The sequence below is a fragment of the Myotis myotis genome, unplaced genomic scaffold (genome assembly GCF_014108235.1).
Source record: "Myotis myotis isolate mMyoMyo1 unplaced genomic scaffold, mMyoMyo1.p scaffold_m19_p_12, whole genome shotgun sequence".
Lineage (NCBI taxonomy): Eukaryota > Metazoa > Chordata > Mammalia > Chiroptera > Vespertilionidae > Myotis > Myotis myotis.
This window is the reverse complement of record NW_023416316.1, coordinates 26,106,438-26,123,822: the sequence shown is the minus strand read 5'-3', so window position 1 is coordinate 26,123,822 and position 17,385 is coordinate 26,106,438. Positions and strand designations below refer to the sequence as shown.

General features: G+C 46.5%; 2 protein-coding genes across 5 annotated transcripts in view; one reads left to right on the top strand and one right to left on the bottom strand.

Annotated features, from left to right (window-relative positions):
• Positions 1-1,087: 1,087 nt before the first annotated feature.
• Positions 1,088-6,804, bottom strand: EXOSC3 (exosome component 3). The gene is given in 10 exon segments (XM_036330326.1): positions 1,088-1,523; positions 3,255-3,406; positions 5,168-5,214; positions 5,217-5,313; positions 6,001-6,122; positions 6,125-6,215; positions 6,218-6,433; positions 6,436-6,487; positions 6,489-6,594; positions 6,597-6,804. Coding segments are annotated over 10 exon segments (1,278 nt in total). The 5' UTR covers positions 6,790-6,804; the 3' UTR covers positions 1,088-1,321.
• Positions 6,805-14,753: 7,949 nt separating this feature from the next.
• The window catches only part of DCAF10 (DDB1 and CUL4 associated factor 10), a 52,128-nt gene continuing 49,496 nt past the window's right edge, over positions 14,754-17,385 (top strand). For 2 of the 4 annotated variants that reach the window (XM_036330321.1, XM_036330322.1), the window contains exon 1: positions 14,754-15,353. In XM_036330321.1, the coding sequence (XP_036186214.1) occupies positions 14,845-15,353 (509 nt within the window). In that variant the 5' untranslated portion in view covers positions 14,754-14,844. The remainder of the gene's footprint in view (positions 15,354-17,385) is intronic. The other 2 variants (XM_036330320.1, XM_036330319.1) reach the window with 2 other exon arrangements.

Here is a 17,385-nt window from a genome sequence, read left to right as displayed (position 1 = left end):
CATAATGCTCCTTGGTCTTTATCAACATAGTTCTATAACCTATGCATCCAAAAAGGAGGACCTCTATGAATAGGCCTCAGAGGTCTGTAACTCTTACCATATTCTCAGGGAAGTCTCTAACCCAAGAACCACTGACCTGGGTCAGCTGCCAGGCTTCTTTTTGGCCTCAAAAGGCTTTGCTTAAAATCCCAAATAACATAGAATTTCCTCTTCAACTCGATCACAAACATCTACAATTTCTTCAAAACCTAGGTAGGTAGTTTTTTGTTTGGCTTCTAGGAAATGACCCTTGGCAAAATAAGACTTGGATGAACTTATATTCAGAGATCCTCATCATAGTGTTTTTTATAACAAAACAAGAAGCTGGACATTTTCAAAATATCCTGTAACACAAAAATGAAGCATTATACAACTATGGAATTTTTAATAGCAATCATGAAAGAAATATATTTAAATGTTTGGACAAAGTATATTACAGACTAGTATATAAAATATAATTCTATAAATCCATTTTGAAAAACATATTCACATGTAGTGGTTGAGAATGTTGGCCAAGTTAAGCCTCAGTTTCTTGCACTAGGGAGTTGTCTTTTGCAGTTACTAAGAATAAATGAGTCAATACAAACAAAACACTTGGAACAATACTTGATTTGTAAATATATGATAATTGTTAGCTGTTACATACTCACCACTACATAATAGGATTACAAGTGATTTTTGTTTGCTGCTTCATACTTTTTATGTATTCTACATTTTCTTTTTTTTTTCTTTTTTTTAAAATATATTTTATTGATTTTTTACAGAGAGGAAGGGAGAGAGATAGAGAGTTAGAAACATCGATGAGAGAGAAACATCGATCAGCTGCCTCCTGCACATCTCCTACTGGGGATGTGCCCGAAACCCAGGTACATGCCCTTGGCCGGAATCGAACCTGGGACCTTTCAGTCCGCAAGCCAATGCTCTATCCACTGAGCCAAACCGGTTTCGGCTACATTTTCTTTGATGAACATGTTTTACTATTATCAGAAAATAAGTGTTATTTCAATGGTTACTTCCAGCAAAACTAAGGAAATTAACACCAAGTAAATCATACTACTAACTTTTAGTAAACTTTATTATAAAAGAAAAAATAGTACTATTTTATGATTTTTTTCAACCACAAGAACATGAGTGGCAACCAGTGACTTGTTTATAAAAATATTTGAAGACTCACATAAGATAATATCTTATCTTCTGAAGATTAATGGGGACAGGTTCACCTGAAAAATTTTTCCCCAGGGAATCCAGTCTCTTGGATCAACTATAAAAAAATCCACATAGATCAACTTTCTGCCAACCTGGAGAAGATTTGTTTTCTTTGATCTGCTGTCATATGTTCACAAGCTTCTAAAATGTTTGCCAAAATTAAGGTCTGCTGAATGGTTTTTGCCTTCACCCATATTCTTCCATTCATTCCAAACACTATTTCCAGTGGGTAGAGTTTTCCCACTTCCTGTAGGATTTCACAGTCTGGAGCTAGCAGCCTGGTGAGGAAAAGGAAAGAAAATGAAATTTTAATGAAGTGGTAGAGTGTGACCTAACTTTCCTTTAGGACTCCTTTTCTAGGCAGTTCTCCATAGTTAAAGCCCCACTAACATCATTCAAATAATTAAAGGCACATGACAGCATTTACTGCCCCTTTTCTTCTAAGACAGTGGTTCTCAACCTTGGCTGCACATTAGAATCACCTGGGAATCTTTTTAAAATCCTGATTTCTGTGCCTCATCCTCTGGAAATTCTGTTTCTTTGTTACTAATGTTGTGGCCTCACCCCATAACAAAGAAACAGAATTTCCGGAGGATGAGGCCCAGAAATCAGGATTTTAAAAAGATTCCCAGGTGATTCTAATGTGCAGCCAAGGTTGAGAACCACTGTTCTAAGAAGATTTACACTGATCAGTATATCAGGTCACAGGTGGGCTAGTGCCACTAGTCTCAACAAAGAAATCAAACTCCCTGTGTCATCAACTTTACCAAAAACATATAAAGTTCTTCCCCTACACTGTCAGAGCACCTTAATTCTAGGCTTTAAGACCATAGCTTTTAAAAATTATCTACAGTGCTAAAAGAACACCTTAAACTTACTTTCCTGACCATGTAAGTTAATCCCTGGTATAAAATTCACTACTTGGAAAGAAGCGTTTGCTCTTTCAAACCACAAGGGTGCTGCTTGATTAGTAACATGCTTCTCTAACAACCTGAACTAATTCTCCAAACCTGCAGAATAAGTAGCAGAGTCATGCAAGAGCTCTGAACTTCGGGATCTACAAGTACATAAAACCCTTTAAGAGGGCACAGCTTTGGGTAGGTAAAAGTATAAACACCTAACAGAATCTGCCTCTGGGAACTTTTTTTAAAATTGATTCTTAGGGAGAGAAACATCAATGTGAGAGAAGCATTGATTGGTTGCCTCCTCCACGCACCCTGAGTGGGGATTGAACCCGCAATCTGAGTGTGTACCCTGACCAGGGATTGAACCAGCCACCTTTTGCTGTACGGGATGATGCTCCAACCAATTGAACTGCCGGGGCTGGGAACTATTAAATCTATCAGGACAGATAGCAGAAGTCTTCTGTGAATGTCTGCATAAGCTCACGGATCCCATCAGCCTACCTGCACTGCTCCCATTACTAGAGAAATTTGGTGATTTTGTATAAATTACATTTTATTAAAGTGACATAGGAGGGAAAGGCCAGTTTTTATGTGTTTAATTTTTAAAAACCCAAAGCCAAGGATATGTTTTTATTGATTTTTAGAAAGGGAGAGAGAGAAACATCAAACAGTTGCCTCCCTTAAGCACCCCGACTGGGAATGGAACCTATAACCTAGGTATGTGTCTTGACCAGGAATCAGATCCACAACCTTTTGGTGTAGGGGATGACGCCTCACCAACTGAGCCGCCTGGCCAGGGCGGAAAGGCCAGTTTTTACATTTGGGCTGAGTAAATCAGCTATAAGAAATAGTAAACCAGGAGGAAGCCCAGACTCCATATCAGCACAGAAACTAGACCACCAAGTACATCTGAATACAATGTATTTACATTAAGAGAAGATGGGACTAAATGCTTGAGTTTACAAGTATGCTTAAATGGATAATGATTTTTTAATTGAGGAAATTCAGATGTTGTTACAAAGAATCCAAATCCCAAAGATCAGTTGGCTTTCCAAGAAGGTATAATTATAAAAGACCAGGAAACTAGAAAGCATTAGGACTTACTTTCTAATTAAGCCCAAAGTCACTTTAAAAAGTAGACCATCCTGTCCAATCACACCCATTCCGTTGGCTCGTCCACAGCTGTCAATACAAACCATCTCTGGTTCCATATCTTTATTAGCAACCACAAATTGTCCATAAATGAGATCTCCAACCTACAATGATAATTTAAAAACAGTAACCATTTTATAGTCGTTATTTCCCATAACAGCAAGGCCAACTACCTACAGTTCTGTAGCTAAGGAACTGACTACATGCCAAGATTCGCAGTCACTTTGGAGTTGGGTCTTAAACAAAGGCAGCATTGACACATGTACCCCCGCCGCCCCCCCCCCCCGCCCTTAACCCACCAGGAAATCCCTAGACTGGGAGCCATCACAAAGCCAAAATATAAATACCCTCCAGAGCTACACTGTCCAATGTGGTAGCCATCTACCCACAAATAGTAATTTTAACTCACTTTTGAATTAATTAAAATTAAATACTTAAAATTCAGTTCCTTAGTTGCATTAGCCATATTTCAAGTGTTTAACAGGCATGTGTGGCTAGGGGCTACCATACTAATCATTGTGGAAGTAAAGCATTAGCATCATCACAGAAAGTGCTATTAGGTAGCTCTGCTCTAGGGAATTACAGAAGATAGATGGAGAGAAGAACCTCCTGGCATGCAAAATGGAACAATGGCAATTCACTGACACTTCTCCATGCAAGATGTAAAAACTTCACAAGAGTTGAACTTCAAAATGATGAAACTAAAGACATTGAGAGTGAACTTGTTTACCTGTTAAGTTGATGACTATAGGAACTAGAAACACATTCTCTGCCTTTCACAAGCATCTGGTCTTGAGGGCAGTGGGGATGTACATATAAACAATAAACTTCATTCAAAGCCAAACCTAGTTAAGTGCCAGAGCAGCGCTAAGAAAAAGTGATTGCAAGTCAGGAATGGTTTTATAGAGGTGGTGGTATTTGGCCCGAGTCTTACAATATGAGTATGTGTTCCACAGGCTGAAAAGGGGATACAGCAATCCAGACAGAGAACCAGCATGAGCAACAACAGGGCAGGGCACTGAGTTCAGTCGTGCTGTTAAATAGTTCAGTGAGGTTCAAGCACAGCTGTGCAGAGATATAATTGTGGAAAAGGGAAGACTTGTGGAGTATAATGCCAAGGAAACCTGTAGGCTTTGAAGAAAGTGGAGTGTGAGAGGCTGTAGGCTCTCAAATGCCTGCATGGAGGGGTTAAAGTGTACAGGCAGGGATGTTAAATCGGCCAACTCCAGTCAAGGGTACCTAGGGCCTGAACTTGAAAAATGGAGCTGCAGGGTGGACTTAAAGATAGAGTCAAATAGATTAGTAAGATTAAGCAACAAAAGACACCTGAAAGGTGAGTGATAAGGGGCAAAAAACGCACCAAATTTCTGGCTTGGGTGGACAGGAAGAGGGTTGCTACCTGAAAAGCCCAAGTAGAAAACGAGGAAACAACCAAAAGGGATTGCGGGAAAACAGGGATGTGACTGAAGGTGTGAGATGACAGTTCCCGGACGTACAATCAGGAAAGAGGGATGGCTGATATGGCAATTTGCACCACTTACCAGGTATTCCTCCTTCCTCCCTAACCTATGGCTTACTTCCTTGTCCAGTGGATGTGGACAAAACAGATATCAATAGAACAGATAGAACCTTTCAACTCAATAGAGATTAAACAACTCCCAATATAGCAAATGTAACATAAGCACGTGACTCCAGTCCCAGAGCTGAAGCAACATAAGGAACCCTTGTAGCCGAGAATGATCACACAGATGCTGGGAGGTCATCCTATAACACTGGGAAAATAGTCAGACTTTGGAGACATTCAGGTAGCCTTCAGAATATCTGGATGTTTTTCCTTTTTTGAAACCAAAGTTTCCTCTCATTACCTGCACATTTGGTCTGTTTCTTTTAGTTGCACCTCCAAACGCCAAGACAAAGACGCTGGCTCGCTCCCTCCAGCATCGACTTTACATATATCTCCCGACTTAGCCGTCACTATGCCAATCACATGGTCTCCTTTCACTGGGACATACTGCAATACAAAAGAAATCAGAGTGAGAGAAAAACCATAAATGACCATCACTTTCCAAGTATCTGGGAAGGTATCTTCAGCCAGTCCTACTGGTTACTAAAGTTTGTCATTGGAGATATTCAGGAAACATTTTGAAATCTAATTTACAAATTAATACACATCTTACAATAAACCGTCGTATACCACTTTCAGTAAAAGGAAAACAACCACATCATATAACTCTCAGGTTTACAGCTTCTAACAGGCTATTCATTTGAGCTGGTAGCCCGTACCTCTTCTGTATCAGGGAACAATGTTCGACGATGTTCCCGCTATGAAAAGTTCTTCCTTATTCTAATTTACCTCCCTGTGACATCCACTCAGAGCCTGCTTCTGCCCTTGGGGGCCCCTGACGATAAGCCTGGTTTTCCCTGGCCTTCGGGATTGTGAAGACAATTACCGTGTCTCACAGTCCCCATCCCTTACAGGCCAGGATCTCCACCCCCCTTTCTCTCCTGGCCGTCCTTCTCGGGCCACGTCCCAGTGTCACAATCCCTCTAAAGCAGACGACGTGGGCGCAGACATCGGGGCTCTGGGCTAGCTTAACAGAGGCCTCTGCTCGACGCCCCTCCCTGCCTCTTCCAAGCAGTCTTCCCAGAGCCCCGCTACCCCTCACGGCCGTACCACCCCTCCCGGGCCCCAACTCACCCGTTTCTGCTGCGAGTCCACCCAGTAAACGCCGCCGCCGCCGCCGCCGCCGGGCTCCTTGTGCCGGAGGCGGCCGCACTTGGTGACCAGCAGGCGGTCGCCACAAAGCCGCAAGCCGGGGCGCACAGGACGCGCACCCAGGAGCGCACGCCCGCATTTAGGCGCAGCGGTCGCTCCCCTGCACCTCCCAGGCCTTCGGCAGCCTCCTGCTCGGCACCGGACACCGCAGCTCCTCACCCCCCAGCACCACCTGATCCAGCACAGCGCGCGCCGCCCGCGCCCTGACGCCCGCGAGGGGCTCCACTGCAACCGCCACTGCTGGAGCCAACCCGGGCGGCACCGAACACCGTTTCCAGTTCCCACTTCTGGCACGGTGCCCAATGGGCAGCCCGCCCAAGGCTTTCCGTTATCGGCAGTAACGGTCGGACCGGACCGGATCCTAAGTCGATGAAGCGTGGTCCCTGTGGGTAGGCGGGTCCCCGCAGTCGGCCCGCGGGTCGCCGGTCGGTAGGAGCCCTCGGCTTGAGTCGGTCGCAGAGCCTCTACTTCCGGTGTCTCGGGTCGCCCGGTAGGATACTAGACGCTTGCACAAAGGTTCCGTGAGAACAATGGGAACTAAGCAGAGGGGCTTCGGGAGCTGGCCCTTCTTACTGACTTTACCCTCAGAAGTGAAAATATTTTCCTTTTCCAAAATAAAACCTTTTTGGTTGTTGCTGGAGAAGATATCCACACTGTGCAAAACACAGAGAAGAATAAAAAGAAACTAAAACGTATTTGGCTTATACCCATTGGCCTTCCTTGCTAGGCTGTCTGTCAGGTAGTTCTCATTATTTGTAACCTGGGGTCTGGCACAAAATAGGTAATACCTGATAAAAGGATGTTAACCTTTCAGTGTGTATTTCTCCCTAGACTGTTTTCCTACAAATATACACATATTATGTGCACATTTCTACATGCTTGGGAAAATCAGTAACTGCAGTTAAATCCTTGATGCTACTTTCTCTGGGGCACACTTTATTTTCCCATCTTTTTTTTTCCTCTTTTTTCAGCCTCACCTGAGGATATGGTTGAGAGAGAGAGAGAGAGAGAGAGAGAGAGAGAGAGAGAGAGAGAGAGGAAAGAGAAACATCCATCAGTTGCCTCTCCTTCGCGCCCCCACCAGGGATCAAACCTGCAACCCAGCTATGTGCCCTAACCCAAATGGAACCCAAAACCTTTTGGTGTACAGGAGACACTCCGACCAACTGAGCCACCCAGCCAGGGCTCTGCTCATCTTTTTGAGGCATCTGCTTCCAATGTGAATTTTTGAAGCTTTTTAGGATGTTTAAATTAAGACGAACCATCTCTAACATGCCCTCCAAATCTGGCAACATACTTGTGAGCCAACTGAATAAGATGCCAACTGAAACGTAACTTTTGTTGTATATCAGTCAGATTGTAAAAATTGAACTTGATCAGTTACATGAAAAACCAAGTGTTACAGTTGCTGCAACAACCTGATTCAGAGTGTCAGCCCTGAAATTACAGATGAGGAAATGGTTACCTCTGCGTGGAAGGCAGGCAGGGGTCAGGATAGGTGTCCCAAAACAGGTACTCTGAGTGAACTTTTAACATTTTTTAGTTCATTGGTTTATCAAAATGACAAATTAACTACATGCTGATTTATATACATAAATTAATAGCAAAAGAGTGCATGGAAGGAATGTTAACAAAAAATTTAAACATAAGAATTTAAACATAAATGTTCAAAATTATCACTGCACAAATGAGCAACTACTTGCAACAGATGTTTTAAATCACAAAGAATTCTGACTAGAAAGAACTAAAGAGAGCTTTAAGGATTATAAGAAGATCAGATATAAGGACCAGCCATTACCTCAGTGCCGAACTAGAACACCCAAGGAAGAGCCCCTGCCCCTTGGAAGAACTGATTGAGACCTTGTTAGAGAGGGCATTGGCCATGGCTCATTAAATGGCAAGAAGTGACTGGAAATCTGTGCCAGTAGAACTTACTAGAAATCCACCCTCCAGAACTTGTTAGCACTTCGAGAGTGCTGAGGAATGCTGTTCCTGGGAGGTGTCTCATGGAAGTTACAGAACTACCTGATAGGGTACTAGGGAAAATTGATGGCGGAAGCTGCCCTGATGCAGGGGTACACCAGAGAGCACATGGAGCCAGGAAGCACACCCCATTCCCCCTGCAAGGCCTCTGCAGGGCCTTCTACCCGGAACGCTTATTTTCATGAAAACAATTTAAAGGCCCAGCTCCTGCAGTGAAGGGTGAGTTTAGAGCTGAGTAGCAATACATTGATAACTAGCCCAAGGTCTCTTGAGGTGGCAAGATCAACAAACTCATCAGTAACAGTAATAAAGTAGAGTCTTCCCAGGCTCAAATGGCTTCACAGATGAATTCTACCAAATATTTAAAGAACAAATGCCCATCCCCCCTAAACTCTTCCAAAAAATGAAAAATGGGAACACATTCCAACTCATTCTATGAGGCCAGGATTACCCTATATCAAACCAAAGCTATCACAGGAAAAGAAAACTACAGGTCAATATCCCTTATGATATAGACACAAAAATCCTCAACAAAGTACTAACAAACTGAATCCAGCAGCATATAAAAAGGATTACACACCATGACCAAATAGAATTTATCCCAGGATTGCAAGGTCTTTTTTAACACCTGAAATCAATTAGTGTAATACACCATATCAACAGAATAGAGGAAAAAAACCACATTCACATCTTAATAAATGCAGAAAAGGCATTTGAAAAGTCCAACCCCCTGTCAAGATAAAAACACTCAAACTAGACTAGAAAGGAACCCCATCAACCTATAAAGGGCATCTACAAAAAATCCACAGCTAACATCATACTTAATGGCAAAAGACTGAAAGGTTTACCCCTAAATTAGGAACAAGACAATGAAGTCTACTCCCTCCACCTCTACTCAACATTGTACTGGAGACTCTATCCCAGGCTTGTCAGCAAGAAAAAGAAGTAAAAGGTATCCAGATTGCAAAGGAAGTAAAACTATCCAGTGGAATTACTAGTAAGATGGTATTAATGCCCACTCTACAGAGCTGGTGTGAGGATTAAATGAGGTTACATATGTAAAGCTCCCAGATTGGTGTCTTGGGCCAAAGTGGATTCCCTCCTTCTCTGCCTCTCCCTACCCCCAAATAATAGGTCTCCTGAGGTTAGGACACCTCTTCTTTTCTTTCCCCTCCTCTTTTCCTTGTCCAGTACCTGATGGGCCTCAGAGACCATTTCTTGAATTAAGTAATTCATTTGACACATTTCCTAAGCAACCATTGTATGTCAGACACTCTTCTGGGGGTATAGTAGTGAACATGTTAGAAAAATGCCTAGACTTTCAAACACTCTGGAGAGGGGAAAACAATGAACAACTAAACAAAATAAAAGAACAAATTGACTATAAATGGTGTTAAGTATCATGAAGAAAATAAAATAGGATATTTGGTAGCGAGGGACTGGCAAGGAACGTGTAAGTGAATGGGTAGGTGAACAGATGGGTGCACAACTCTGTTGCTAAAATATGGCTGAGCCTGTCTAGGTTCTTCTGCGCTGCTATCCAGGGCTGGCGGACAGGCCTCCTCTTCTTCTGCAGGCCGGCTCAGCAAAGCTGACAAGAAGCTAACTGTGCTTGTCCACAGTGACAGCACAGGGTGTACCTGAAGAACCCAGTGCTCTCTCACCAGGTTAGCATCCACTTCCCCTGTGCCAGTCTCAGGGCACCTTCAAACCTGAGAAAAGGAGAAAAGCGCATGCCACTCTGAAATGCAGGGAACACACACCTCCAGCTCATGCCATTGCTTGAGTTACCTTCCAGTCCCCATCACTGTACCCACCTGCTTCTGTGTTTGTACGTTTGGGACTAGGTGTTAGCTGAGCCCCTCTAGCTTTGTGCCAGACCTGGTACTAGGTACTTGGCATACGTTCTCTCGCATGCACACAATTCCCCCTCTACTTTGCACCTTATTATAACCCTTGAGGTTCAGAGCAGTAGCCTATCATGGGGCATACAACTGGAAAGTAGAAAGTGGTGGAGTCCATTTTCAAAGCTTGCATGCTTTCTGCTACATTATACTGTTTGCATTTTCCAGCATGAATTTAATCTACCCACTAATTATTCCTAAATGGGCTCAAACCAGTTCTGTAGGTTTTCTTTTCGTTCTTGCTGCTGGCCCCAAGCCTGAGTCAGTTTGCCTCCCATTTTGGAACTGCCTCCATCTACTCTTTTCCACCAAGACTGGTTGTAAAATGGGCCTCGATCCTCCAACCAACTGTGTACCTCCTCCTTGATTCATCCAAAGGCAGGTCCTTTGGGTGTCAGAGGTCACGTTAATTCTTCCCAGACAAATGGACTGAGGTTAATGACACAGTGAACATGGGTTTGCCACCAAGCTTACAATGTGCTGCTCTACCTACAGTGAAATCCCTGACCCTCTGGGCCATGGAACAGAAACATCTGTTTTCTGCATTTATTCCTGAGGTTGAGGGTTGTCGGTCTTCATAAACCCACCCTCCCCGCCTGACCCCACCTGAGTGGAGACCTTACAAACTGTTCCCAGCCTGCAGATAACTTTGGGACAGGTACATCATCCCATTTGTCCTGCAGAGCCTCCTGCTCAGTCACCAGACCTTTGTTTATCAGTGTCTCAGGCACTGCCTCCCTAGTGACTGTAGCATGTATGATGGTTTCCTGAACTATTCTATTTTTTGGTATTTGGTGATTTCCAGTATTTTGCAAGGGTAATGATTATTAGTATAGTCTTTGGAATCCAATACACTTGGATTCAGGTCCCAGCTCTGCCACTCTCTGGCTGTGTGACTTTGGGGGAAGTTACTTCACCTGTCTTAGCTTCAGTTCCTTTGCCAATAAAAAGAGGGTGAAATCAAAATACTACTTCCTAGGGAAATAAAGGGATAATTATCTGAATTTCACTTTCTTAATAATAAAAGACTTGGGATTGGGGTCCTTATGTACTAAGAGCCTCTGGGTCTTGGTTCTAGTATTTTTTATGACATAGGTGTTTAGGGGAGAAAGAGGTGCTTGTGTTTAGAGTGAGTAAAGAAGATTTTTTTTAATATAAATTTTTTTTATTGATTTCAGAGAGGAAGGGAGAGGGAGAGAGAGATAGAAACATCAATGATGAGAGAGAATCATTGATTGGTTGCCTCCTGCATGCCCCCTACTAGGGATCAAGCCCACAACCCAGGCATGTGCCCTTGATTGGAACCGAACTCGGGACCCTTCAGTCCGCAGGCCAGTGCTCTATCCGTTGAGCCAAACCAGCTAGGGCAAGAAGACTTTTGGTTGAGATGGTGCTAAGCCAGAGTTCCAGGTTCACATTCCATTGGACTTGATCGAGATACCCATTTGGAGGGTTTATTTTGCCGTGCCTTTTGCCCCTTTACTCTAACCTTGGATTTTTTTCATGAATGCCTGTTTCTTTAGGCCTGTGTTTTACTGGCTTATTGTGATGAACAGGGATTCTGCTTCTGACTGTGTGCTTCCTTGCAGGTCTATGTGAACTGGAAAAAGTCTGACCTCCCTGCTTGGGAAAAGGCAATGGAGTTTGCACTTGCTACTTCCCAAGCTAATGATATACTATATGACCATTTCAAAAAGCTCGAGGTGCATGGCTGCAATCCAGAAGATGCCTGGGAAATGGCTATCATTTCAGCTTCTTATGTCATGTCCAATCGCCTTGCTCATTTTGTCAGTCTGGTTCCTAACAAAGAATTCTGTGTGATGGACAGAAGCAGTGATGTCAAAGACATCAGGAGTGAATCTGCTGCTCCCAAAAATAAAAGCCTGAGTCAAAAAGGCATATTGCATTAGAAGACATCAGTTGGGAAGTAGTTTTTTAAACACATCCGGTCATTGGATAGGGAAGGAAGTAAATAAATTTGCTTCCTGCTTGCTTGATGACATAGATTCTAAGTGTTGGGTGTATCCAGGACATGGGATACCTGGGCCTATGGGAAACCTTCACCAATTGCTTACTTATTTGTGCTCTAAAAGAGCATCAGGAGCAAAGGAGTGCAGAGGATGTTTTAGGCATTTCTCATGAACTAATATCTGTGAATTTCAGGAACTTAGGTTGAAATTTTTTTTGCTTTCAAAAATAGTGTTACATAGCCCAGCCAGTGTGGCTCAGTGGTTGAGCGTCAACCAATGAACCAAGAGATCACGGTTCGATTCCTGGTCAGGGCACATGCCTGAGTTGCAGGCTTGATCCCCAGTATGGGGTATGCAGGAGGTAGCTGATCAATGATTCTCTCTCATCTTTGATGTTTCTATCTCTCTCTCTCCCTCTCCCTTCCTCTCTTAAATCAATAAAAATATATTTTAAAAAATAGGGTTACATAGAAGTTTATCTATATAGACTATGATTTGAAATCAATTCTTTGTTTAAATGTATTTAAAGACTCGCAAAGGCAGTGGGTAAATAGAAACAGACACAGTTAAAAGTTTTTCTGTCCTTTAGTGCTTTCTCAATTAGTTAATCTCCAGTGTTTATTGGTTTGTTTTTTACTGGTGGGTTGTAAAATCATGATCACTTATTTTAATCTTTATGTAACTTATTCTTATTATAGGTTTTAGTAAAAATTATTTAGAATAAGTGAGCACCACATTCTAACTAGATGTATATGGTAAGAAAATTCTGGCATTACTGAACAACTTGTTTTGTATGTTACAACCACTGCTGCCTTAAGTATGTGGCTAACTTAACTTTTCAAGACTCATTCTCAATATCCAGCTACTAGAGATACATATAAACCTACAAAATGTTTTTGTTCCCATTTAGCTCCTCTAGATTCTCTAAATCAGTGGTTCTCAACCTTTTGGCCCTTTAAATACAGTTCCTCATGTTGTGACCCAACCATAAAATTATTTTCGTTGCTACTTCATAACTGTAATGTCACTACTGTTATGAATCGTAATGGAAATATCTGATATGCAGGATGGTCTTAGGCGACCCCTGTGAAAGGGTCATTCGACCGCCAAAGGGGTCGCGACCCACAGATTGAGAACCACTGCTCTAAATGGTCAGTGAACAGTTCTTTTTTTTTTTTTTAAATATATTTTATTGATTTTTTTTACAGAGTGGAAGGAAGAGGGATAGAGAATGAGAAACATCAAAGAGAGAGAAACCTCAATCAGCTGCCTCCTGCACCCCCCCACTGGGGATGTACCCACAACCAAGGTGCGTGCCCTTGACGGGAATCGAACCCGGGACCCCTCAGTCCGCAGGCCGATGCTCTATCCACTGAGCCAAACCAGTCAGGGCCAGTGAACAGTTCTTATTCAGAGTGTTAATTTTTAATTTCCTGAGCTGTGAAATTTGATTGTATTGAGCCAGTGCAAACACTCACAGAGCTTGGGTCTTTCTGTTGAAACTGTAACTTAAATACCTTGAAATATGTGACCTTTAAAATTGAGTTTTATTTTACTTATTATAAAAGTTAACATTGGTGAATATATTACGGTCAAAGTTCTGTAGACCATAAAATTTTAGCCATTGGCCATAACTTGTAGGTGAAGCAGAGGCCCTCTATTAAGTATCTGTTGCAGCCAGATGCTGTGGGTATTAAGGGACATTATTAACCATAAGACAGACCTCTACCCCTGCTGCCCTGCGGGGACAAGATGGAGAATAGCTCCAGAGGAATCGCTGCCTTGATCTTCTCTGAAGTCAGGACCCTTGCTCCTGAGACTCTAGCCCTTTTTTTTCAACCAACTCATAGCGAGGTGAGCTAAATCACTACTAAGTTTACGGTGGGAGCACCTGCCGAATGTTCAGCCCTCTATGAATTTCATTCCTGTCCTCCAGAGAGCCTTCAGATCTGTTCTCACAGGATAGATCTTTCAACAAAGATCCTTCAGATTTTCCTGCAGTCGCCAAATGTGAGCTTCCCACAGCACATCTCTTGATCAAGGCCTAGAAGAGTTGTCAGCTCCTGTGTGTACCCTTCCTTGTACCTCAAGCTTTTCCTTTATTGAAGACTCTGCTTCCCTTCTCCAGAAGCAGCTCCCAGCTCCTGCTAACCCTCTCTGCAGAGTTCTATGCATGTATCTCCTGTTAACCCTCTCTGCAGAGTTCTATGCATGTATCTCCTGTTAACCCTCTCTGCAGAGTTCGATGCATGTATCTCCAACAGCAGAGGAGCAGGGGAGTGCGTCTGCCATGCCCTCCATGGCAGCGGTAAACAGGCGGGACCTGGGCTGTATTGCTGGTAAGGCAGCTTCCCCCTAACTCCCGGCTGGATGCACAGGCGCCTTCTTCCTGCAGAGGAAGGATTTGGCCTGTGCAGTGGCGGGGAAGCGGGCAGGTATTCAGGACACCAACATGCCTGGTTTTCTTGCACAGCCCGGGGCTTTTTGGTGCAGACGTTGCCCGAGTCCTTACTTCCCAGGCGGAGTCGGCAGTGTGTAACCTTCACCACGCCATGGTGATTTCTTCCCCTCGCCGGCCTCAGTGTCACGGGGGAATAACATGCATAATCGTGCGCAGCCTCTCGGACGAGTCAGGACCACAGTCCCTGACAACTGCAGCCTGCCCGACGCCCGCAGTGGCAAGAAGCTCACTGACCCACCGACCCCAAACTTCTAGTCGCTCCCGACCTGCCGCGGCCGGTCGGTGTTCCCGCTATCGCGGTCCCCGGCGAACGATGGCCGCGAGGCGGCGCGGGTTCCACAGCCGGCGGGGTTAGGCCTGCGCGCGCCGGAAGTGGTGGCGGGAGCGGGAGCGCTGAGCTGTAGGCCGGTGGGGCAGCGGCCCGGAGCCGGGGGCGGGGGCGTTAGTCATGTTTCCCTGTGGGCCCGGTAGCCCCGGAGGGGACCGTATGGCCGGAGCCGGGACGGAGGAGCCAGCCCCCCTCGGGGAGCAGGCGACAGCCGTCGTGCTGCTCGCTGCCCCGCTCTGGCCGCCGCCGCCAGGGGCTGACGCAGCCCCTCCCCTGTCGCCCTCCAGGAGCCCTCGCTGCCCCGGCAGCCCCCCGCCGTCCCCGGCCGCGCGCGCCGCGGGAGCCCCGAAGGCCCCCGCGGCTCCCGCCCCAGGAAAGGCGCCTCAGCCCTCCCCGCCGCGCCGGCGAGCTGGGCCGGACTGCGGGGCCGGCGGCCTGGGCGGCCCGGGGGCCCGGCTGTTCGGGTGGCTGCGGGAGCGCTGCCTGGGCCGCGGGCTGTTCGTGGACCCGGCGCGGGACAACTTCCGCACCATGACAAACCTCTACGGCTCCATCCACCCGGCCGACTCGGTGTACCTCAGCACGCGCACCCACGGGGCCGTCTTCAACCTCGAGTACTCGCCCGACGGGTAAGCGCGGCCCCTGGGCGGGCGGGGACCGCCTTCGCCCGGCCCGGCTGCCCGTGGACGGAGGCCCCGGGTTCGCTCGCTCGCGCAGCCCGGGCCGGGGCGACCCCGTTGGGGGCCGTGGCCTCCACGCCCCGGCTGTTTGTGAAGTGCCCCGTGGCGGGCCCTGGGAGGTGGCCGCCGGGGCGCCTCGGCTGCCCCGCAGGAAGCCCGGGCTCCGGTCGGAGAAGCCCGGAGCCACGCCGGCAGGCCTGGCCGCCGGCCCGGAGCGAGGTGGCTGGTCGCGCCGTAGGTGCTCGGCAAACGCACGGGGTTCGTGCCCGTTCTCTCCTGCCCGCCTCGGCCTGCGCTTTCCTCCCCGAAGGCGGTGTCGCGGGTGGGAAGCTGGCAGGTGCCCGTGCCGGCCGGGCCCCGCGGGGACAGGTGTGCGGTCCTCTGCCCAGGGAGATGCCAGGGCACTGCCCGGCGGTGGCCTCTGAGGCCGGACGTTGCGAAGCCCCCAGGCTGGACTGCCCGCTTCTCCGGGGGCCCAGCCTCCTCACGGCGGAGGAACTGTGCCGTGCGTGGCCCGCATTTACGGTGGTTTTGTGAGCCCGGTTTTCAAACTCTGCCTTTGTCACGCTTGGTTTTGTGAGCCCGCGCACAAGTTTCACAGCCATCAGTGAAAAGATGTGCACACCGTCCTACCAGGAGGTGGCAGTTCAGATGGCACCCAGTCGAGGCCCCTTAGTTCCTAGTCATTCGCTTGGTTATTAGTTCGTTCCCTCGTCCAGCACATCGTTGTTGACCGGACGCAGAGGCTGCAGCGACCCGCAAAAGCCGCGAATGGCACCGCTGGCATTGAGCTGGGGACCACCTGGCTCGCCGAACTATTAGCCACACGAAACGGCTCATCAGGCCTATTTGCCCATCGAAGGGGAGCGCGTCTGAAGTTTTCCCGAGGGAATGACACCCAGCCAAGAGCAGGGGAATGACAGGGAGTTAGTCCAGGTAGGGTCGGGGAGCGGTGTGTATGTTTGTTCCCCCCGCATCCCGCGCGGTTCAGGGTTCAGGATCTGGAAGAGGAGCCGCACACAAATGAAAGAGAAGAGACAAGAGATAATTTGGAAATACTGGGGGGCCAGGCGGGCAAGTCCAACTCAAGGGGAAGGACTTCCACTGGTGCCCAGGCTTTGCCAGCCTTTTATTCGCTTTGGTTAAGCCTAAAACCCTTAGGCAGGTAATTGCAGTAATAGACAGGCTACGTAAAGGTCAGTAAATATTAGGATTTACTCTGAGACTATTTGGTCAGGAAATAGCTTGAGCTCCCATTGTCAGGACTAGACAATCCGTGCATAACTCAGGCCCTGCCGTGGGTTCAAGGATCACCAGCATTCCGGGATCCTCTTTGCCCTTCTCTGCTAGTGAAGACAATGGCGGCCTCCTGCAGAGCGGATATTTCAGGTGGAGCACCTGGTGTGTCAGAGGACTTGCTGGAGGGGCAGCGTATCTGTCAGAGAAGCTAAAGGGGAATTGGTTTACAAAACAAAAACATTTTGCTAAAGAAAGACCTAAAATACTATAAGGAAGAAGCAGAGCAACAGAACCTGGAGTCACAATGAGCGGGTAAACCCTGCTCCACTGCACTGATGCAAATGCTTCTTCCCAGTTACACTGGGTGCTGGTCTCCCCATAGCAGGTGGGACGGGTAGCAGTGAGGTGTGCCGGAATACAGGGTGCATTGAAGTTCATTCACGGGACCCCTCTCCCCTCTCCTTCCCTATTCTTCCAAAGGCTGCTTCCAAAAACAACACGAGTCTATTCCTCATAAACATTTAGTTCCACTTTTCTCCATATCCCAGCTCCTCTCCTCCCTACCGCCTACCTATTCTGTCAGGCCTTCATAAATGGCCATTTCTACTCATTGCAAGTGGGGAGTGAGAGGGGCAGAATGAGTTATGAAGAAAAAATTCCATTGCCAGTGATACTACCATGAGGCATAGATTACTGATAGTTCCTGTTTGAATCTGGACTTATTTTCCCATAGATATATTTA